Source organism: Cnephaeus nilssonii (genome assembly GCF_951640355.1).
Source record: "Cnephaeus nilssonii genome assembly, chromosome: 14".
Classification (NCBI taxonomy): domain Eukaryota; kingdom Metazoa; phylum Chordata; class Mammalia; order Chiroptera; family Vespertilionidae; genus Cnephaeus; species Cnephaeus nilssonii.
The window spans coordinates 22,890,406-22,914,549 of NC_137085.1; the positions used below are offsets into that span (position 1 = coordinate 22,890,406).

At 34.5% G+C, this 24,144-nt stretch overlaps 1 protein-coding gene across 6 annotated transcripts in view; it reads right to left on the reverse strand.

Annotated features, from left to right (window-relative positions):
• The window catches only part of SMC2 (structural maintenance of chromosomes 2), a 119,251-nt gene that overhangs the window by 19,760 nt on the left and 75,347 nt on the right, over window positions 1-24,144 (reverse strand). For all 6 annotated transcript variants that reach the window (XM_079789862.1, XM_079789861.1, XM_079789860.1 and 3 more), the window contains 12 exons: window positions 18,867-19,100; window positions 17,323-17,482; window positions 16,720-16,837; window positions 15,966-16,104; window positions 15,354-15,473; window positions 12,744-12,948; window positions 10,750-10,885; window positions 8,041-8,165; window positions 7,036-7,229; window positions 6,081-6,224; window positions 2,683-2,877; window positions 235-435 (listed from right to left, as the gene is read on the reverse strand). In XM_079789862.1, coding sequence (XP_079645988.1) covers window positions 235-435; window positions 2,683-2,877; window positions 6,081-6,224; window positions 7,036-7,229; window positions 8,041-8,165; window positions 10,750-10,885; window positions 12,744-12,948; window positions 15,354-15,473; window positions 15,966-16,104; window positions 16,720-16,837; window positions 17,323-17,482; window positions 18,867-19,100 — 1,971 coding nt within the window. The remainder of the gene's footprint in view (window positions 1-234; window positions 436-2,682; window positions 2,878-6,080; window positions 6,225-7,035; window positions 7,230-8,040; window positions 8,166-10,749; window positions 10,886-12,743; window positions 12,949-15,353; window positions 15,474-15,965; window positions 16,105-16,719; window positions 16,838-17,322; window positions 17,483-18,866; window positions 19,101-24,144) is intronic.

Below are 24,144 nucleotides of genomic sequence, written 5' to 3' on the forward strand. Positions count from 1 at the left end.
ATTTATACCAAGAATAAGACTAGAACATATTTATGACAAAAGGGCAAAGCCAGCAGAAAAGTCATTCAAGGTACAACAGAACTAAAAAGAGAGAAAAGGAAAACGGGAAAAAGCAAGTACCAAAGACATCAAGCAAAAGTTTGACCCTAACAACCACCTCAGAGGTTATACAGAGCCATTGAGGCTACAATGCTATCATATTCTAACATGGCCAGTCATAAGAAAATGACTTACCCGCTCTTCTGCTTCTGTTAGTACATTCATAGCTCTCATGTTGACATTTCTTCCTAGTTTTTCCTTCATTTCTTGCAACTTCTGAAGTCTCTGACCAGCTTCTTTCGGGTTATTAGTTTTGAAATCATAGGCACTATTGGGTAGCCCAAAGAGGTGTTTCTCTGCACTAATCCAGTCATAATCTTTCAACATTTTGGATACCTAGTCACATGATAAGAGAAGGATCTATCATTGTTTATAAAGCTACATTTAAATATTTACTATTTTTAAATCAAACACCACAATGACGTACTTGAAAAAATGAGGCTTATGACAGTGAACCTATGGTAAGTATGAGTATTTTTACCTAGAAGCCAGGCCCAAGAAGTTAGATTATATTAAAAAAACAACTTCCTATTATTTGAGCACGATAATAAAGCCAACTCACAAAATTTTTACAACGTATATGTAAAACACTTCCATTGGAATGAAATCTAAGTCAGATGAGGCTTCTTAGATTTTACCAAATTCAATCATTGCTTCAAAAAAAAAAACAAACAGCCTGTGGCCCAACTGGTGTGAATCAGTGATTGAGTGTCGACACTTGAACCAGGAGGTCACAATTCGATTCCCAGTCAGGGGGCATGCAGGAGGCAGCCAATCAATGATTCTCATCAATGTTTCTATCTCTTTCCCTCTGAAAACATATAAAAAAACACACCTATGAAAATTAAAATTCTTATACCAATACTTAAGTTATAGATTTGGTAAAATCATGGAAGCCTATTCCTGATTGGTACCTAATAATTCTTCTCAGAATTATATCCTAAGAAACTGTCCTAAACATTGATTCCATCCCCGTCACTCTCTTTGACCAGGCACAAATAAAATAATAAAAATTCTTTCATATAACCAATAAAAAAATGTACAGTGTTTAAGGAAGACTTTCTTCTTCTAGAACTGTTTAAGCTTAGTTCTGACTAATAGAATAATATTTATCAATTTGTTTATCCTTATTAATTCCCTGGGTATGGTCTCATCTCTAGGCTTCCAAGTAAAAATGATCATTTCTAGTCTGTCTTCCCTACTGATACAAAAACTCTATGAAGGCATTCTGTGTACATGTTGCTCATTCTTTTATCTAGCATCTGATACTAGTTGGTAATAAATATTTGATAAACCATGTATTTCAAAAGATCACTGACTTTTTAGCAGTTCCACTTTCAGGTACCTTTCTTTACCACCTTAACTGTAAATAAAATCCCCTACTAATCACCAATATTAGCGTTTTTAATGACCAAAAAGGCTAATGGGAAGTCAATACTAGTAAAATATTAGGATATTATGATGTGGCTATAAAAAACTGTTTTTAAAACCAAGTAATTAACCTAAATATGGCTCTTTCAGGAGGTGGAGAGACTGTTTTGTATACTGTGATCTTTTTGAAGTTAAACTGTTGTACATTTAACTGTTACATACCCGTAAAAAAACTTAATGGGTAAATTATTAAGACTAATGGATGCAGTCCATTAACCAAGCAATGAATTTCTCCAAAAGCATGTATTTTCCTTAACCTTTTGTACTCAGATGTCGAGATTAAAATTACTCTTTGAATTTATCAATAATTTGAAATATAAAAAAATCCAAATAAATAAGTTTGTATGAAAAGAAACTCCAGTTTTTTATTCTACTGCCGTGCTTTGTAAAATCTGGGGTATTTAAAGTAGAATAAAGGAATCGAGAAAAAAGCAGGCGAGTGCAAAGGGTTAAAATACTTAAAACTAAGTGACCAAAAAAAACCCTGAGATAGCCCAGGTGGTGTGGCTCAGTGGTTGAGTGTCGACCTATGAACCAGGATGTCAGGGTTCGATTCCTGGTCAGAGCACATGCATGGGCTGTGGGTTCGATCCACAGTAGGGGGTATGCAGGAGGCAGCCAACCAATGATTCTCTCTTACTGATGTTTCTATCCGATATCAATTAAAATACATTTAAAAACAAAAACAAAACCTGAGATAATATAAAAAAGATAACTGTTTGGTAAAACGTCAGATGAGGGTGCAAAAATTGATTATACTTATCCTTAGAAAATCATCCAGAAGCCAATTAAGTTCAGAAGTTGCCTGTATATACATTTATGTGAGTCTTTAAATCCAATGTGAAATAAGGTAAAGAATATGTATTATTACTACCAACACATTAGTAATAGTTCTATGAATATTGGGGAGGAAAAACCAGTCATTTGTATGAGAAACCACTAAATATGTGGTAAAAACATCTTGTAGACTGGTATGAATACCTGGAATTAAATATAAAAACAACATTTGTGCCATTGGTAAAAATGCACATCGCTGAGCAGTTAACGTTGTTCTGCCATTTATACTTAGTTCTTCATCCAGCAGTTTACAGGAATATTTCAATAACCCAGAAGCAGAGATATGATTAAGGGTAATAATGAACACAAACATGCCTTTGCAGCAGCATCTTCAGCTTCCCGTTTATGCTTGCTGATGTTGTGGTCCAGTTCCTTAATTTTAAGCTGAGACTCATTGTTTTGTTCCTTATGCTTTGCCACTTCTGCATATTTAGCTTTAATTACATTGTCCTGGGCTGTTATCACTTCTTTTTGCTTGGTCATCTCTTCTTGAGCTTTATTTAATGATTCCTAAAAGAAATAATTAGGAGACGATATATAGCAAGGATATAGGAGATATTTTTAGTTCACTAAAAGATCATCTAACAGCCTTCTGGGTAAGATAGCAATGTGCCTACAGGCAGATGGTCTCCTGACCCTCTATATAATATATCCCCATTAAAATGACTAATGAATCTTATACACAGGAGAAAACTGGGATTTGCACTAGGAAAAAAAAAGGGGGGGGGTGGTATGAGATTCAGTGATTATGCTGGAGGTAACAAAGTTTTTGTTGAATATAGTGTAGTTAGGATTACTTGGGGACAGGAGAGACTATTGGAATCTGACTAGTGAGATTTCTCGAAAAAGTGGCAATTCTGGGTAGTTAATAAGATAATCTGATAAACTCCCAAATGACACTTATCAGGAGGAGCAAAGAACAAGGGTAGAAGAAAGGTAGGCTGGGATCTGTTCCTTTTCCCTTCTGTCGATGCAAGCCACATACATTACCTTTACCAGTAACAACGGAAGGTCACTGTTTGGTTCTAGAACAGGGGTCAAAACAGGGAAATGGAAGAGAAAGGAACTTTTTTGAAGAACTAGATCTGTGGCACAAAGGAAAACTTCCTAGTCTGACTTCTATCCCCCAACCTCCAAAGTGGTCATTACACCTGGAATTTAGTCTACCACCAATGCTTCACCCTAGATCTTAACTCACACAAATACCTAGACAAAAAAACCTAGGTCAACTTGTATTTAGGTGATGGAAAACAAATAGGACAACCTGCTCCCTAAAAGACTCAGGAAGAACAATCTCTGTGAATGATTAAAAGTAAGTGAATGTAATAACTTTTAAGCATGCTCATAAGGAAACAAGGTAATTTTAAACAATAAAGAATAAATCATAGCATTTATTTAAACCAGCGTGCCCACAGTATTTTTAAAACAAGCAATACCTGACTATTTAGTCAGGGGCACTGACCTTTTCAAAGGCTTAGATTGTCAGGTAAAAAAATGACAACAGCCAACAAAACAATAACCGTCTGTTGTATATCCATCAAAATTTTACCCATTTTTTTTGGGGGGGGGGGGTCAGATCTGCAAAAAATATACATACTTTTTGGTGTGCCACAGAATTTTAGTAATTCATTTATTTGTGCCATGAGATGAAAAAGATTGAAAATCGCTGATCTTAAAAGACCCAAAGACATTTTAGCTTCTTAAAAGGTTTAAAAAACAATAAAGTAAAAAAATACTCTGGTGATATTAACCAAAGGAAAACAGAGACAAGTTTATGCTGAATCTAACTAATGCTGTATCTGACAAAAACATGTTTATGAAGAAGACTGCCTAAACATTAAAGATTTCACTGCAGGTGTGACTGATTTAATCTTTTAGATAATCGTTTTTATAATGATAGGGAAAAACAGGAAATCTGTCACTTAAGGTTGAGCAGAAACAAAATTTTAGTGTTATTTGTTTTAAGCTAATTAGTTTTAGGCAGTATATTTTCTTAACTACCTAGAATGTCCTTGACACCTCTTACCAGCAAAGGAAAACAATTTAGAATGTAAAGTCTGAAAGAACAACCTTTAAAAACTAAGTGATCCATTTTATAGTTTTCCATAAAAAGAAATGGGTACCCTCTTTATAGAAATAGGTACATGCTCTGACTTTATTTAGATGAAGGAGTGGCTAATTTTCACACTTCTTTACAAACACAGTGTCTAATTTTTAAAAATTCTACACCATGATATTCATGAAAGACAGTAGAAAATATGGAGGAATGAGATTAAAAGATAACAAATCAAAGGAAACAATGTTTTAAAAACTAAAATTTCCTTTGGAGACATAATAGAAACTATAGAAAACTTAATCACAAAGCTGAGAAGCATTTCTATCCCTTATAAACAACAACAAAAAATGAATTTAAACAGGAACAGAATTAAGAGGAAAGATCTACTTTTCAAAACACAAGATGATACAATAATTAAAAGTCATTTCAAGGAGAAGATGTAGAAGTAGAAGCAAGGCAAAAACATTCTTTTACCACAATGGAGGTAAATGAATGGAACTCCTGGTAAGCTATGTACATTTTGTTAACATGAAAATCAATGACATACTATTTACAAAAACAGTATTGATAGCAACATGACAGAAAACTTCATTTCTTATATCACAAAATGAAAGTACATACACTGTACAGCGTGGTTACTAGTTAATGCATAATTAAAAGTTGCTAAGAGAATAAAAGTTCTCATCACATGAAAAATATAACTGTGTGGTGACAGATATTAACTAGACTTAATTTGATGATCATTTTGCAATATATACAAATATTAATCATTGCATTCCTCACCTGAAACTAATGTCAATTATAACTTATTTCTACCCCTTTTTAAAAATTAACATGAAACAGAATTCAAGGTCAAAATCACAAAAAGGGACAAGAGGGTACCCAATATTAAGGAGGGGCAATCTCTAATAAAGACATACCCTAAGAAACCCCCTTGACTCCAAATCCACTGCCTGCTTCTGCTATCATCACATCTCCCTCACCAGCTACGCTATTACGCCTCATCAGTAAAGGATGCTGTGGGGGCACTGTAGAAGGAAGGGGCTTTACTGTCTGGTGTGCTTTTCTCAAGGACAAGCTTCATGGCAGTGAGGGGGCTTCTCAGCATGTTCACAGCCTAGGTGTCTCCCCTGGCATCACAGAAAGCTAGCTACTTCTTAGCAAGTGCCGCCCACACAGCACTTTCCTACAGAGGGCTTTCCCTGGCTCTCCAAACCTCACCACCAGTGGGCCACAGTCAAGTCTTCTTCTCCAACTAGATCTGGTTCTCAGCCCTGCAGAGGAATGGGGCTCTTTCCTGATTTATTTTGTCCATGGGGACACTGCTTCAGCCCTACAGATAATAGCTGTTCCCTTATCTGCTGTTCCTATTTTCAGAGTTCTCTAAAACCCTTAGTGATCTCACATCATTCCAAATTCCTATTACTGTTAATAATTTTCTTAATTTAAAAGTTGCCCGTTCAAATTACTGTGTAGTTTTTGTTATCTGAATAAACCTGCACTAAAATAATTAGCAATATTATTTCAGGACTCTTTCTGGATCAGTAGTTATTTTTGAGTGAAGAGATTGAGACCTCTAAAGTTAAACGACTTCTAGCCAGTGTTTTATAAGTAGATTAACATTTGCAGTTTATTCAATATGGTAAGTAAACCTTACCTTACTTTTAGCCACCTCAGCTGCCATCACTTCAATCTGACCTTCATAGGATTTGATAGCTTCATTTACAGCTTCAAGCTGTTGTTCACAGGATGCATGCTCTCTCTTGAGCTCTTCCAGTTCCAGAGTGATAGCTTCAACTTCCTATAAGAAACACAGGGCATTAACTACTGAAAAGTAAATACCACATATCAACAAAATTAGTAAGACTCTCATGAAAGTAAGACCAACAGCTTAATTGCTTAACTACCTAAAACATATTTAAAGTGCCTCACCAGAAGAAGGGAGGGAAAATAAAATTATTTACTCTCCTATACTTAAATATTGCACATACATTTATCATTTTTTTACTAGTTTAAGAAACTTTGCATGAACTATTTCCTTTATCCTTTTATTCCTATAGGGAAAAACAATATTGAATTCTACATAACAGATACGTGAAGTACAGGTAAAGCCTTTTCTAAACAAGTAAAAAAACGAGTTTCTCGATTTTCTTCTTTCCTATTATAGCCTTCCCTATCATTAGAAAATAATTTGTGCAGCTATTTAATAACAAAATCATGAGGTAAAAAAAATAACTGAAGTGAAATTTTATGGAACAGTGATTCAGAACATAGACATTGGAGACAGAAAAAAAATCTAGGCTTAATTCCCAGCTTTGGTACTATCGAAAAGATATAATCAAATATCACCAGCCTATAATTGAAGGGCATTTCATAAGTACTGCATGCTTTGTCCTACATCATTCTTTCACAGTACACATTCACATACATGATCAACAAAAGAAATGAATACTGAATCTGATATGACATAACAAGATGTATTTCCTTAAAATGTATGCTTTTAGATTCTGTGATGAATACTGAAAAATAAGGCCAATCAATGGTGCTCTACCACCTTCAGCTCTGTGTTGATGTTAAAAGATTGGTTCTATTTCAATAAAGGTTATTATTACCTGTTGTTTTTCTTTCATTTTCTTGCTGGAAGCATCTGCTTTTGTTTTGGCACAATCAAGTTTTTTCTGAGCATCCTTCAGTTCCTTCTCTCTTTCAGCTTCTGCATTTTTCATTTTATTCTCTAATATTTCATATTTTTCTTCTGCTTTTTTTTGAATTTCTTTGGTGTTTTTTAAGGTCTCTTCACTTTCCTCTGTTTAATAAAGTAGGCAAATGTGGCTAACTGAGGTACTTCAACTATTAACAGTTATAGATAATGGCTTACAAATTCAACTCTTAATAGAAAAAAATGGTCTGGAAAGTTAGAGGCTAGAACTTAAAAACACACAAACTATTCCAACCTTATTCTTGAAAGGTATGTTGAAACACAGATCCTACATGAGAGCCATACTTGAAATATCTGAAGATCTATGATGAAATTATTTCCAATCATATGAAATTGAATAACAAATAGAAACCTAACCTATAACTTATTAAAAAGATCATAGACCATCTTTTTAATATATCTGTGTGCTTCCTAAAACCAGAACAGAAAGAATAACTATGATATTTTTCCTTTATTTTAATTGCCAGAAAGCTTAGAATTCTATAAACAAGCTTACTTTGTGTTCTTCGCTCATTTATTTTGATTCAAGAGAAATATTGTAAAATATTGTGAAAACATGTCTAGGATGAAGCATAGTAAAAATATTGTCTCAAATTTATGAAGAAAAAATAAAGTAAGATAGAATGAGTATGTTACTCTCACAAATGACACACCGATAGAACCTGGAGAATTTTAAAAGTCTGAACAGGGATGGATTTGGAGAAATGAGAACTTTCATATGATACTGGTGCAAATGTGGACTTCTACAAATGGGAAGAATTTAGCAATATAGTAATCATAACATGTAATAATTAAAATAAGTTTTAAAGATAATTCAAATAACTACATAATAAAGATAAACTCTAAATAACTCAAGTAAGGTTACCAGAAACACATTAAGCACAGTTCCTCATCTTACCAATGGTTTTTTTAAGAGCATCTAATTCTTCTTGTTGCTTGTGATATGAACTTTGTTGGAGCTTGGTTTGTAATAAATCTGCCTCCTCGGTTTTCATCTCCCACTGCTGTTTTAGTTTGCGATACCTTAGAAAAAGAGAAGTTTGTACCAAATGAACACAATTTTTCTGATGTTTGAGGCATGCATCCAAACTATAGGCTTTTACCTAAAATAAACTCACATACTAAATATAAACAATATAAGATACCACTGGTTACAAGAATAGTTTTGAGGCATCAATTAAATTCAAGGTTGATTTGGTCACTGAAGGTTAACAACTCTAAATGACCAAGACTGATAATTATTTACAGCAATACTCCTAATTTTAGAAAACACTAAAAATCATCTTTGAATGAAATAGGCTTCCTTAAAAATAACCTTTCCTACTAATCCTTAATGAAAGGAAAAACTCCACAAAAAAAACCTAATACTATATATTTACACAAAATTTTAAAAATTTGAATATCTAGTAATCTCCATTTTCAAATGTTAAAAAAAAATGATGTTCCCTACATTTTCTTTTTTTTTTTTAAATATTTTATTGATTTTTTACAGAGAGGAAGAGAGAGGGATAGAGAGCCAGAAACATCGATGAGAAAGAAACATCGATCAGCTGCCTCCTGCACACCCCCTACTGGGGATGTGCCCGCAACCAAGGTACATGCCCTTGACCGGAATCGAACCCGGGACCCTTGAGTCCACAGGCCGATGCTCTATCCACTGAGCCAAACCGGTTAGGGCATTCCCTACATTTTCTAATGAAACATAGTTTAAAAGTGCTCAGCACTGCGTAAACATTTGCAATGCATTTTTCTCGCAAACCCTGTGATCTACCCCAATTCTGGCTGTTTAGTTATTTCTTTAGAAAGTATTTAGCTAATTCAGCTACAGTTAAATTTCAAGTAATTAGAAATTCAAGACGTTTGAGGAAAAAGTATAAAACAAATATACTTGCCTCAAACTGCTTGACATCAATTAAAACCATAATTTAAGCTAGTAATTTTTCAATTCATTAAAAAAAAAAAGCTATGTTCCTGATATGGTCTATGAAAAAATAGCTTTAGTTGACCCTTCCATTCTCATATTTTTTCAAAATCTATTTCCTTTCCTTGACCCCAGTGCTATAAATCTATAGGACAGTTCTGCAAAATAAATGATCCAATACTGTTGAACAAAGTTAACAGTTCTAAGCCAAATGTGAGCACAAACTCACTGCCATGCCAGAGCTCCCACACAGAGCTCAGAAAAATTTTGTTGCATTTTTCTCACAGAAAAAGTTCAGTCACTTTATGGTTAATTTATGTTACTGAAGGTAAAATGCAGGCTATCCATGTATATGATGTTTGAAAATGGGCATTCTGATATACTGTTATCTTGGAATGACCATGCTGACTGATTATAACAATTTCTTCAATATACACAGTATCCTAAGAATCTCGTTACCCTTCTAAGCTTTGATAATTTTAGATGAATGCTACAAATTTCAAAGTTTGTGTAGATTTAAAAAAAAACCTTTATTCAGCATTGTGAATTCTAAATAAAATGTTTGATTTTAATTTTATCTCAGTTGCCAATTGCCAGCTTCAGAGGGACTAGAAAAAATTACTTTCATATAATGTACTTTGTAAGTTGTGGCGTTGATACTCCTGAAGCCTTTCAAAGCAAGGACTCTTCTCCAGGATAACCACACGTGTTCACTCACATCATTCAACAGCCACCTTCTAAGCGAGGCTTTCCCTGAACCCCAAATCTGAAATTTCAGCACCTGTTTGCCGTGACAGCTCATTATCTCCCTTCCTGTTGTCCTTTTTTCTCCTTAGAACTTATCATTTCTCTAACATACTTTACCAATTTAACCTTCTTTAGTGTTTTGTTTCCTAAACTATATTTATATATATATACACATATATATACATTTATAAACAGGATGAAGAGATTTATCTGTTTGATTCATCATTGTATTCCAGCTCCTGTAAGGGTATTTGGTACTCAAAAATGAATAATTTTTGAGTACCAAATACCCTTATGATAAGGGTATTAGGAAGAGGCAGGAAGAGGCATTCAAAAATGAATAATGTTAAGTTACAAAAAGAGGTTACATTAAACAGCATGATCCCAATTTTGAAAATATAATAACATGTATATACCTTGTACCATACATAAACAGAAGTAATATTGAAAGGTTCACATACATACCTATAATCTACACCTACAGAAGAAACATGTTAAGGACACTTTAATTTCAGCAGTGACTTTCTGACATGAACTTGTTTACTTCCTCCATAGGCAACCTAGTAATTTTCAATAGCTATAGGACAGCCGTAATGCTGCTAAAGTCAGTGCAGACACCTGATCAATCTTTGTATCAAGGACCAAGTATCTGCCATCAAGGTCCTTCAAATCAAGGACATCTCAAAGGGAAAGGGGGATATTTGGCTAATTTTTCCTTCTGTTTAATTTTTTATAACAAAGACATTATTTTCATTATAAAAACTGAATAACTGATAAACAAGTTATCAACTCACAATTTATTCAACTAAAACCAAGGATAGTCTGAAAAAAATTCAAAGTTGCATTTAAGTAAAGGTTTATTTTCTTTCTTTTTCTACCATGCAAAATCTTTGACCAAAAAGTACATAAATATATGTAGCTTAATTCAACAGGTCTTACTTTTCAGCAGTGTTTTTAAGACCTGCTAATTCCTCTTCTAGGGCCCGTAGTTCATTCTCCTTGATTCTCAGCTTATCTTGAACATCTTTGAGCTCCTGAAACTTGGTTAAAATAGAAGCCGCCTGGGATCGAGCACCTCAGTGATAAAAACAAATTGAAATTGTACGTTAAGTTATCACATATTTAGTAAACAATAAGAAGTTTTCTAAGAGAATTATAATTGAAGTGATTCTATAGGCAATCCTTTACAATGAGCTTATGAAACTATAGAATTTACTTCATTTAAATCTTACAACATACATACTTGGTAAGTACTTCTAAGTAGCTGTGGTGGATTATTTGTTCAAACTAATCACTGTCCCTGCCGACTCCCCATAAAGATCGGGGTTAGGCATGTAATTTGATCTGGTAAACAAAGTGGGAAATGTGCCTCTTCTGAAAGTAAGCCTTAAATGACAGCATCTAAATCACCACATTTTCCCCTTGCCCATTTCTCCTTCAGCCTGGGTCCCAGAATGAGATTAGCATGGGACATAGACAATTAACCTACAGCTATTGTAGCATAATCATGAAAAAAAAAAAACACAAAAAACTTGTAAGCCACTGAGATTTGGGGGCTGTTTGTTATACCATAACCTTGTCCGGGCTCTGATATAGCAGAGAAAATTGGTTTCACTTTATAAGCAACTGTATTTGTCTGGCATTGACAGGCTGAGGTGTTATATTGGCAAGGAAACTCTGTAGGTTTGATAAAATACAAAGGTCAATTAGCAATGCCATTATGAGCATTTTGTTAATATGATATGGGGCTACATATTTGCCATCCCTTAAGCAGTAATTTCAAGAACATACATATCAATGAAATCTAGTTTCTTCTACTTTAGATATTTAAAAATATTTGGTCTGTCTTCCAATTGTAATTACTAGTCATCTTATTGTGTACTGGGGAATTTGATCATCGAATTCATTTTGTTGACTACTGTCTTCTTGGCCTAGAAAGAAATTATCATCTAATATGTAAGAGGTGTTATATAACCTCTTGGTTAGAGTTCAAATTCTGAGTTTTGCCACTTACCAGCAAGTTATTTAACTACTCTGTACCTTACTTTCTACAACTGTATATTAGAGATGATAGTAATATGCTTACCTCATAGTTGCTGTAAGGATTAAATGAGTTAATTATTTAAAGCCCTTAGAATAGGGTTTTATAGCATGATAGAGATGTTCTCTATCTGCATTTTCCAGTTACCCATTAATTAACCATTTATGGTTACTGAGCCCTGAGAATGTGACTTTTGCAATTGAGGAAATGAATTTTAATTTTGATTATTTAAATGTAAGGAGCCACATGTGGCTAACAGTTCCTATTTTGGACAGCACAGTCTTACAACACTGCCTAGTACACAGTAAGTATTATTCAGTGTTTGCTATTATATGATCACTTGATACAGATCTGTAAACTCAATATGGTAAACATTAAAACAAGAAGTATATGGTCATTATCTAAGAATTCCTTTCTTAAAGCATTAAAAAAGTACCATCTCAAGGGCAAATTTAATTTTGTTTTACTTTTGACAGGAGCAGTGGCATATACACAAAGTAGAATTTAACATGTTTGCTGAAGGAGAAATGGGTGGTTAAGCTAAAAATATACTGGGGGGAAAAAAAAGAGACTTCATTTCCCAGTGACTAGAATATTCTGATAGGGCAATAAGCAAAAGAAAACAAACAGTAATAGATTTACTTGAGATGAATAAAAAAAGCTAGGATTGATGCTTAGACTAGAGCTCATTGAGGACTATGAGATCATATAATCTCTCAATATTATTAAATACCTGTCACGTGGTAGGTATTCAAAAGAAAGCCCAATCCCTAGCTTAGTAATAAAACTCTGGATTAAGTCATTCCAACCCTACTATTTCCTGTTAAAGATAATAAAAGCTCCCATCCTATTTACCACATAGAATTATGAGGACAAATCACATAACACCTACCTCCACTCAGGGTCCCGTGAGGATCAAATACCTCCCCTCCTCGAGTTACAGTTCTAGTCATTATCCTTCTATCAAAAGCTACTTTTTTTGCATTATCCATATTGTCACAAACAAACGTTGTTCCAAAGACAAACTCCATTGCTTTCTGAAGTTCCGGTTTGTATTCAACCAGGGAAAGAGCCACATGAACATTGTTAGGGCCAACCTGTGGGGAAAAACAGATGTGTCATAGTACTTACTACTTTCCTTTCAAATTATTTTATAAAATAGTAAGAATTGCTACAATAGAAATTTAGGTAATACTTATCTAGCACAATAATTCCTTTAGAACTTTCTAAAATGCTATGGAAATCTCCAGAGTTTTATTTAGGAAAAAAAAAAAATCAAATTTAAACCCTGAAAAATCTATTGAGAGTTTCCAGCAAGCAGGAGCCACTATGAAGTTTCTAAATCCAAATTGGACTATTTGGTTAGACTTTCTTAATTAAAGTATAGCAATGCTGGACCAACATTATGACATAAAATGTTTTGTTTTAATTATTAGTAATATGGTTGTTCCACAGTGAATGGTTTTTCATTCAAATTAAATATGCTAGGGCAGCCACTGAAATAAAAACACAACTAATAATTGAGTAAAAAAAATTTTAAATCCCTCAGTCCTTTATTTTGATAGAACTGTCTCTTGTCAGCCTTTATTTATAGTGTCTACCTCTGCCCGTCTTTTATGAAGCTTAGCAGCAGCAGAAGTCAAAATAAAGGAGACTCTATGTAACACATGTTCAGCATTGTACGTGACGTAGCAGCTACATTACATCTGGCTAAGGGATTTAGCTGTATTTTTACTGTTACTTGAAATCCCAATTTACTTCTGACACTGGGACTGGACCTAAGGCTGAAATAACTTCCAAAGCCTTCAAAGTAAAGGAAGTACTAACCCATAATACCACCTTCCAATTACTGTGCACTCATCTTCATCTCCTGACAGTGTATAGATCAACACAATTGTACTTTGAAGTAATTTTAACTGAAGGCTTCTCAAAATTTCAGCAAATATACTGAATATCCATTTAATATCTTAATTACAAATGCACTGCCAGGTTTCAGTCTTTTCAACTCCTGCACTTGAAATAACTATTCAATAAGCTGATTCTGCTGCTGAATGTTTTACAAGCGTAATCGCCTTTTAAATGAACGTCCTTATACTCATCTGCTATTTTATTAGTAGTCATACCAGGGGTAGAAGTTAGCTACTACTTCTCAACAGCTGACTGGGTATCTCTGCCATGTGTTTTGTACGTCCACAGACTGAAAGGCAACTTAGAAGAACTCTAACAGAGAAGCATCTCTGCAAGATCAACAGACACCGTCCATACGGTTCTTGCTGTGGACAGTTTACATGTGCCTAGCATGAAGAAAACTGAAGAATTCTGGTATTAGTAAACTGTAATTCTAATTATTCAGAAAACAGAAATTCAATACAATCAAGAGCCACTTAATGATGGGGATATGTTCTAAGAAATGCATTGTTTGGCGATTTCATCATTGTGCAAACATCATAGGCAGCAGTTGCCAACCGGTGGTCCGAAAGGTTGGCGACTGCTGTCAGATTGTACTTAACACAAACCTAGATGGTATAGCCTACTACACAACTAGCCTATTGATGATCTGTAGGGGAGGAAAAATAGTTTTCCCTTCACTTTTCTGGTTCTTGGCTGAGACATCCCTACGGAAAAAAAAATTAACAGGAGAAAAACAAAAGTTTAATAACATATACCTCCTGTTTACATGGAAGAGATCTGGGGAAAATGACTCCTCAAAATAGCTGAAGCCAGCACCTTAAATATCATCTTCAGTGCAAGGCAAAAGATATTGGGGTGGGGAAGAGTAAGTTACCAGAAAAAGCACAGTAAACAAAGGCAAGGTTGCTATGTAGATTTAATTCCTTGTCTTCTACACTGATAAGAGTTTCTAGAGGTAAGGTCACTCCCCTCTTCACCCTTACAAATGAAAATATCTTTTACAAAGGGTAACTTCTACTTTCTGAACAAGTCTAAAATATTTTTATACCAAATAGACATATTTAGGAGTAACAAATTGTTGCCCTACAGCTTCTAGGCTACAAACCTGTCCAGCATGTTACTGTATGAAATACTGTAGGCAACTGTAACACAAGGGTTAAGTACTTGTGTAATATGTGCTATGACATTACTAAGGTTAGGACTTCACTAAGCCTTAAAAATTTTTAAGCTCTATTATAATCTTATAGGACCAAGGACTTATGTAGGGTCCTTTCTTAATGGAGAGAGTACTGTTTTTACTATCACCTGATAGTTATAACTTGATTTAAGGGTTAAAGAAGATTCTAATACTACAACTTTGAAATAACTTGATTTAAGGGTTAAAGAGATTCTAATACTACAACTTTGAAACACGAACATTTTTATTCTCTCTTTCCTTTAGTTTCACAAACACCAACTATTTTTTTGTATCTTAATTTTTAAAACATGGTAGCAAAAATAAAATTTTGTAGTTCTGCATATGATTAAGTCCACCAAAATTAATGTTCTTTAATTTTAAAGATAGAGATAAAACATGCCAAGTAAGACTTACAAGATTCTGAGCGACCCTCAGGGTTTCTGGAGCAATACACGTGGCTGAAATTTTATTGAGTGGAATTATAGTGTATCGACGCTTCAATTCCCCCTTTTCTAGTAGCTTTTTTCCAGTAACCTAAAACACAGTGCATGTGAAATAAAAAATACATGTATGTTAATGACAGAAAACATTTGAATGGAAAGAGTGCACCTTTAGGAACCCATAATCAAATAAATGTTTAGTGCCTACTATCCTGAACAATTAAAAGTCTAAGGCTGATAATATACATTCTGGATTCCTGAGTGAGCTTGAGACTTCCTCTGAAATACAGCTAAATCCTATATAATAAAGAGCTAATATGCTAATTAGACCAAACAGCAGAACGACCCGAGGCTGCTGGGGCTTTAAGGGCTGAGCCCCTTGCACTATTTTTGTGCATCAGGCCTCTAATCAAATATAATAAATAATATACTAAAAATGTCACTAACTGAAAAGTTTTAACTTGTAAAAATAAGCAACCTTGGAAGAAGCTTACAACATCAAGAAAGTACCCAAATCTTCTAGCAGCACATGATTTTCAAGCTCAACAGCTTGAAATTACAAATTCCTTTATTAAAATCAATTTACCTCTGTGTCTACCACAACATTGTAGAGTCGTTCCCCAGCCACCAATTCTAAAGCTGTGGTTGCAGAAGTATCCTTCACACTAATCAAAGAAGCTACAAGTCCTTTCACACAATTTCTATTCCAGTTTTTCTCTGGATCCCTAAAATGGAAAAGATGACAAGAGTCAATCTTAGATAAGAAAATAGAAAAAAATTATATATATAGTAATACTCAGGAGCTCTTTCCGACAACACATTAAATTGACAGAAGAATCATATAGATTTAACAAAACAAAAACTTGAAAATGTCCCAGATGACTACCCAGCTATTGTTTTTAAATCAATCAAAAGCTTTTTGTGCATATTGTTTCAATGTAACAAAAAGAACTTTGACTTTCTAATCTTTGTAATACATAAATTACCATAGATTCTATGAAAAACTATGAGGAAATCAAATTGTAAAATGTTAATGTAGATATTTATCATTAATGATAGAAAAACTTAAAGAAACTTTGGATTGAGATTAAATTCCCCTCATTTTGGTTTTAAGATAGGTGGCATTAATAGCCATTAAATCTCACAAGAATTTCCCCTGCCCACACCTGAAACATTTCAATAAACATTTAAGGAAAAAAATAGCAATTAAGGTAAAGCAGTTTACAATAGTTTTCATACAAAAATCTTAATGTCCATGAAATTTTCAGACTGCTTTCCAGCCAAAATAAAAATACATCTTGGTTATTACTATGTTAAAATTCAAGATTTAAATCTCATACCTGTAGGCAAATTGAAGATTGGGAAATCTGGCCAAGAGAGCTTCATATGTTTCTTTCAACCTACTGATATCACGTGACAGCTGCCTACGCTTTTCCAGAAGACTTTCCTCCTTGTTTTCTAAATAGTAAATCATAAGTAAATTAAAACCAAATCTTAAAATATTCTGTTTTAAGGAAAATATTTGTAACTTCTATTTCCAAAGCATTTCTAGAAGCAAAATACAAATTTCTGAGAATAAAAAGCATGCTTAATGTTCAAATTTCTATCATGTCAAGTAGACATTTCTGACAAATAATACAATTTCTATTCCAAAAAATAACAAATGAATTGAATGCCTATTGAAGTAGAAATATACAAATGACATTTTTGAGTTTTCAAGTGTCAGGTCAGAGTGATTGGAGCAAGGAAATTCTGAGTAGTGAGTCTTCAAAAATTCAAAGCACTATGTTATAGTTAGATATTTTTGGACTATATTTGTAAACATTTCTTATACTAATACTCATTAATAGGATAAAAATTTTTCCTACGTGATTATTTCTTTAAGTTAGTTTCACCAATCACCACTACCTCCTAATGATCTAATAGTGTCTTTAAATGCAAACCTTCATAATTTAGCTTTTTTATTTCGGCTTCAAGTTTTTCTTTAAGCTTCTTCACAGCCTCTAAAGCTTCTTGATCCTTCCTGTAGCCACTATCCATCTTCTTAACTTCAGCTTGTTTAGTCTTTAATTCTTGTTGGGCATGTTTCAATTTCATCTGAGCCTACAAAGAAAAATGTAACAGACCATCTGAGACTTACACCAAGTTCAGATTGGTGTAAGAGAATCAGCCTTGAAAATGAAACTGTTGGCCACTTGGATTAGTATCCCAACAGAGCAATCATTTCCCAACATTTTCTCCTAAAAAAAAACTACTCAGTAAAAAACTAATGTGTTTAACATAAACCATTAAATAACTTGCAATTTAAATCCCTATTTTTAATATTTATAAAATATGAAATGAATTAGTTCAAATTATATAAAACAATACTTGTCATTAGCTGGTTAAATTAAAAACACAATAGAAAGCTGGAAATCCTAACTCTAGTTCTCTTCCTTTCCACTTAGATTGCACTAATGTATATTTGTGAGTGTTGTCTAACAAGAGAAGTTGTACTGAGCAATGAGAAATAACATTACATAGAAAAAGGGAAACTAAATTGAAGCAATTTAAATGCAGAGAATCTGATATTTAAATGCTAGTTTATATAATTGAGCACTATTCCTTAAAACCATGAAGTAGTATTCTAAGCTCTATATCGATATATCCTCCCTCTAAAACTGAAGAACAATGGGCTTTTCCTCATCAAATAAATTTATAGGAAAACTGAGAGAATTTTAAAATTTTTTTGGCTATTGATTTTTAAATATTTTGTGACCATCTTTGAATAAAAAAGTGGCAGATAGGTAATAGAAAAACTTGAATTAGTTAATACACAAATACACATGTCCACATATATTTTCAGAGCTGAATCTTCCATTACAAACAAAGAATGTGTATATATAAATTTTTTTCTTTCTGCTATCAAAAGTATTCACAGGACTTTAAGAGTTGTACAACTATCTAAACAAATTTGAAAACCATTCTAATAGATTGACAAGCCTTTGAAAATTATGAAATCAGAGTAGGAAAACCAAAGACTAGAATGGGGGTAAGGTGGGAAGTAGAGATACTTCCAAAGAGTATGTTGTCAAGTTTTAGAACCAAGGTTTTAAGAACTAGATGTGGTTGGCATAGAAATGGAGAGGATGCTTTTCTGTTCCTGTTAAAGCTTAGTACTTCAAGTTTATGATGCCAATAAATACAGCAAAAAAATATATATAAAATTGACTAACCTCAAATATTCCACATAGTGCTGGAAACAAAATATTTATTGCACTAACAATTTCAATTAACCTATAAAGGTATTTTAGGTTTTAAAGCATCCTTAAACTATCAACATTTAGCAATCCACATATTAGAATTTCATTATAGTAAATGCTATAAAGTGGCAGAATAAAATAAGTTCCTTGACACTGATCTGATTATTTTTTAACAAAGCAAAAATGTGAAGCATCTTCTCAAAAACAAAAAAAGTAATCACATAGTGCTTAATGTTTATATTTACCTGTTTGGCTTCTGTCTGAGCTTTACTTATGTCATTTTTACAGGCCATCATTTGACCAGCAAGAGTTGCTTCTGCTCCATCTTCGTTACTGGACAGGCCAGCGGAAACAGCATTAAAGTGCTGTTGTGCAGCAGCCAAAGCTTCAGCGTCTTTATTACTTGCTTCTTGAAGGGTGTTCAGCCCATCTGTTATTTTTTTAACCTCTTTTTCCTTTGCTGCTAAAGTTTTAGAATCCTTTAGGAAGAATTTCAGATTGGAAAGTGTTATATTTTAGGAGAAACATCTTTTCTTATATACATGTACACTTATGTCATCAAATTTCACTGCAATTTGAAGGTGGGCATGGTTACAAGGAAAATAATGTCACCTTAAATAAAATAATTTAAACACTTGATTCCCATTTTAAATTCGCTCTATTTTTAGGATAAATGTGCTGCTTATCCTTTTAGAAATACTTTCATATGTTATAGTCAAATCTGAGAGATAATGAGCTAAAACATAATTGCAAATTTAAACCACTTGAAGAAAATAAAAATCAGTTTCTAAATCTAAATAATTGTAATAGCCACCATACACCAATTTTAAAACTGGAGATTTTAGGATTAAGAACATGTATATAAAAATATTTTTAGACCCTGGCCGTTCAGTTGGGTAAAACATCATCCCAATACGCCAAGGTTGTAGGTTTGATCCCAGGTCATGGTATATACAAGAATCATCCAATAAATGCATAAATAAAATGAGCAACAAAACAATGTTTAGCTCTCTCCCTCTCTCTCTAAAATCAATAATTAAAATTTTTTTAGAATATATTTATAAACTATTAAAGGCCATAAAATGTAAGCATTAAATAATTGTGGGGGCAGCATTACTTAATACCTTTTTAAGTTTTATTGAGCACTATGCAAGATACCAGCCCTAAAAAATATGTATAACTATATTGTTTATATGAAAGTGACCAGAAATTTTGGCCCACCTATTTAATTCATGATTGAATAAATATTTACCAGATGTTTACTGGGTACCGAACAAAACTATGTATTGTTTTTTAGACTCCTCAGGGAGCCTATATGTTAGGGTGGAAGACATAGTAAGCAAACAAAGCAAAGCAAAGCAAAGCAAAGGGATGGAAGGTGATGGGGGGGGGGGGGAGCTATTATTTAAAGAAGGACAGGTCTTTTTGTGATAACATTTGAGCAGAAGCCTAAATGAAATAAAAGGAGTGGCCATGCTATACTAGGAGGAACTGTGATTGGAGCAATGAGCAAGTGGTAAGGAGAAGCCAGGAATTAGACCATATAGTGTTGTAAACCATGGTAAAGACTTGGATTTAATTGTACTTGTAACTTTGAAACCACTGAAAGGTTTTAAGCACAAGAATGATGTGATCCAATTTGTATTTTAGCTTTTGTAAAGAACAGACTATAGAGCAGGAGGGGCAACTAATAAGGACACTATTGCAGTATCCCTCATGGGAGGTGATGGTGGTGATGAAAAGTGCCTGTATTCTAGATATACTTTTAAAGTCAACAGAGAACAGAATTAGATGCAGGATTTGAGAGAAAAGGGGAAATCCAGGAGGATCCTATGATTTCTGGACAGAATCATTAGGTTACCAGTGGTGTCCTTTACCAGTATGAGAAAAATTCAGTAATATAGGCAGGTTTGGGTAAGCGGAGTAAATTTAAGAGTTTTATTTTGGATATGTTAAATTTTAGACTTAGTTAGCCATCCATGTAAAACTATCAATTAAGAAGCTAGACTAATGAGTCTAGAATTTATCTAGCTTCCCTGAGTCTAGAATTCAGGGAAGGAGTGAAGAATTTGGGAAATGCCAACATATGTACTTTGATTTGTATTTCTAACCTGGATTCAACATCTCTATTTAGATGTCTAACAGGTACCTCAAGCCCATTAAATTCATACTATACTTCTTCCTATTCTCCACTCAGCTTATGGTAATCCTAGTTCCAATTGTCAAAGAAAAAACCTAGAGTTTTCCTTCACTCCTTCCTTTTATATTCAACAGCCAATCTCCAGATCATTCTGGTTGGACCTACCCTTAAGATGCGCATAAAATTTCACAACTTTCTCAATACACTCCACTTCTATTGTGTTTTTCCAAGAGCTAACACCTGGACAAGCTACTTACCTCATCCTTCAGTTTGTTCTCAAAACAAGAATAGGAAACTTCTGGTTAAGATGGTGGATCAGGTGAACAATGTGCCCACCTCCTCCCATGTCAACATCAAAGTAACAACTGAATTATAGAACCATCATTGAGAACTACCTGAAGACAAGCTCAACAGAAGTCCTATTATATAAAGTAGCCATGCTGAGACTGGTGGAAAGGACAGAGAAACAGAATAGGCAGGTCCCAAATGCTGGCAATTAAGAATCAGGAGGCCTATCTCAGCTTCACCACACTCCCCAAGCCTAGGGCTTCAATGCCAGGAAGAGGAGTCCCCATAACAACTGGATGTGAAAACCAATGTACTGTAATCCTACCCACTGCAAGTCTTGGAGGGCCTGGACATAGACTCACTCACAATCTAGCTCTGAGCCCCAACACAGCAGCTCAAAAAGCCAAGAGACACACAGGGAAGAACTAGCTTCAGGGCAAGGGCTGGAAGGGCAGGGACAGTTCTCTCCCAGAGGAAAGTGCTGGCAGGTGCTACTGTTCCTGTGTTGAGCCCCTCACCCTCACCCCCTAACCCCCCAGTGCAGGCAGGCAGGCACAAAATCTGAGCTCTTCATTAACCTAACACCATTCACCCTAGTAATTCCCTGAGACCCCAGTGCACCCAACTCACCCACCTGGCAGAACCTCTTCCAGCAGCTCCTAGACAGAAGGAACCTGCCTAAGCTTGAGTTGTGGACTTCCCTAAAATCTTTCAAAGGTACACAAATTCCAAATAAGACTTGGTGTGCTCAGTACCTGTTGTTTACTCCAACCACACAAAGTGGTGACCAGTCTCTCAACTTGTATAACTCCCATCAGATGGCCGCTAGCCTGGCATAAGCAGTGGCCAGAAGTGGTTTGGAACACAGCCTCAACTAACAAAAATCTGGCACAAGTGGCAGCAAGCTTGAGCCCCCAATGTGGTGTCCATCAAAAGGTGCCAAACGCAACACTAGTGGAAGTCAGCCATACACAAGGGGATATAACTCTTGTAAACATATAGACACCCAACATAGAAACACCGAAATATATAAAGCAAATACTGATGGACATAAAGGGAGACAATGACAGTAATACAGTAACAGTGGGAACTTTAACACCCCATTGACATCAATGCATAGATCATCCAGACAGAAAATCAATATGGAAAAATGGCCTTAAATGACACATTAGATCAGATTGATTTAATTAATACTTTTAGAACATTTGATCCAAGAGCAGCAGAATATATTCTTTTAAGTGAATATGAAACATTTTCTAGGATAAACCACAAATTAGTATACAAAACAGGTCTCAATAAACTTAAAACACTGAAATCGTAAAAAGCATCTTTTCTGACCACATGGTATGAAATCAGAAATCAATAAAAAAAATTGAAAATCAAACACATGGAGGCTAAATAACATGCTCTAAACAATAAATGTGTTAGTAAGATCAAGGAAGAAATCTAGGTACCTTAAAACAAATGAAAATGAAAACACACAATGAGCCAAAATTTATGGGATATAGCCAATGCAGTTGTAAGAGGGAAAGCCACATCAATACAAGCCTACCTCAAGAAACAAAAATCTCTAATAAACAATCTAACCTTACAACTAAAGAAATCAGAAAAAGCATTAAACAAACCCCAAAGCGAGTAGAAGGAAGGAAATAATAAATATCAGTGGAAATAAAATAGTCTTAAAAAAATTAATGAAACCAAGATCTGCTTCTGTAAAAAGATAAACAAAACTGAGAAACCTTTAGTCAGATTCAAGAAAAAGAGGACCCAAATTAATAAAATCACAAATGAAAGTGACAACACCACAGAAATACAAAGTTGATTAAAAGAAAGTATCACAACAATAATTTGCAAGCAAATTGGACATTCTGTTTCTGGAAGAAACAGAATTTCTGAACAGATCTGTAAATATTAATGAATTTGAATCAGTAATTTAAAAAATTCTCAATAAACATAAGTCCTGGGCTAAATGGCTTCACAGGTGGATTCTACAGAACATTCAAAGATTTGATACCAATCCTCCTCAAAATATTCCAAAAAGTTGAAGTTGAAGGAAAGCTTTCAAACTCCTTTTATGAGACCAGCATAAGTTACCTATACTAATGCCAGACAAAAAAAACTACCAAAAAAACAAAATTATAAGCCAATCTCTCTGATGAACTTAGATGCAAAAATCCTTAACAAATTATTAGCAAACCAAATTCAGCAATACTTTAAAAAGATCATACAACATAATCAAGTGGAATTTATTCCTGAAACAAGGTTGGTCTTCCACATAACTAATGTGATATACCACATAAACAAAATGAAGGTAAAAAATCAGATTATCACATCAATAGATACAGCAAAAGCATTTGACATAATCCAACATCTATTTAAAAACTCTCAACAATGTGGGGATAGAGGAACCATACCTCAACATTATAAATGCCACATAAGACAAGCCCACAGGTAAATCATACTCCATGGTGAAAAGGTGAAAGTTTTCCCTCTAAGATCAGGAATAAAACAACGGTGCCCACTCTTTCACCACTTCTATTCAACGCTAGAGGCCCGGTGCATGAAATTCGTGCATGGGGGAGGTCCCCATAGCCCAGCCTGTGCCCTCTCATAATCCAGGACCCCTCAGGGGATGTCCAATTGCTGATTTAGGCCTGATCCCTACAGTCGGACATCCAGCAGTCGGACATCCCTCTCGCAACCTGGGACAGCTTGCTCTTAACTGCTCACCTGCCTGCTCACTCCTAACCGCTCGCCTGCCTGCCTGCTCACTGCGCGTCATAGCGACCGGTCATTCTGGTTGTTCCGTCGTAATGGTCGCTTAGACTTTTATATACATAGATAGTATTGGAAGCCCTAGCCCCCCCCTCCTTCCCCCCCCCCCCCCGTGCACGAATTTTGTGCACCGGGCCTCTAGTATAATAATAAAATTAGACCACATTCTTATATCACCTACAAGAACAAACTCAAAATCAATGGAAGACTTAAATGTAAGACCCACGACCTAAAAGAAAACATAGGTAGTTAACTATTTGACATCAATCTTAGCAATATATTTTTTTAAATCTATTTCTCCTCAGGAAAGGGAAAGAGAT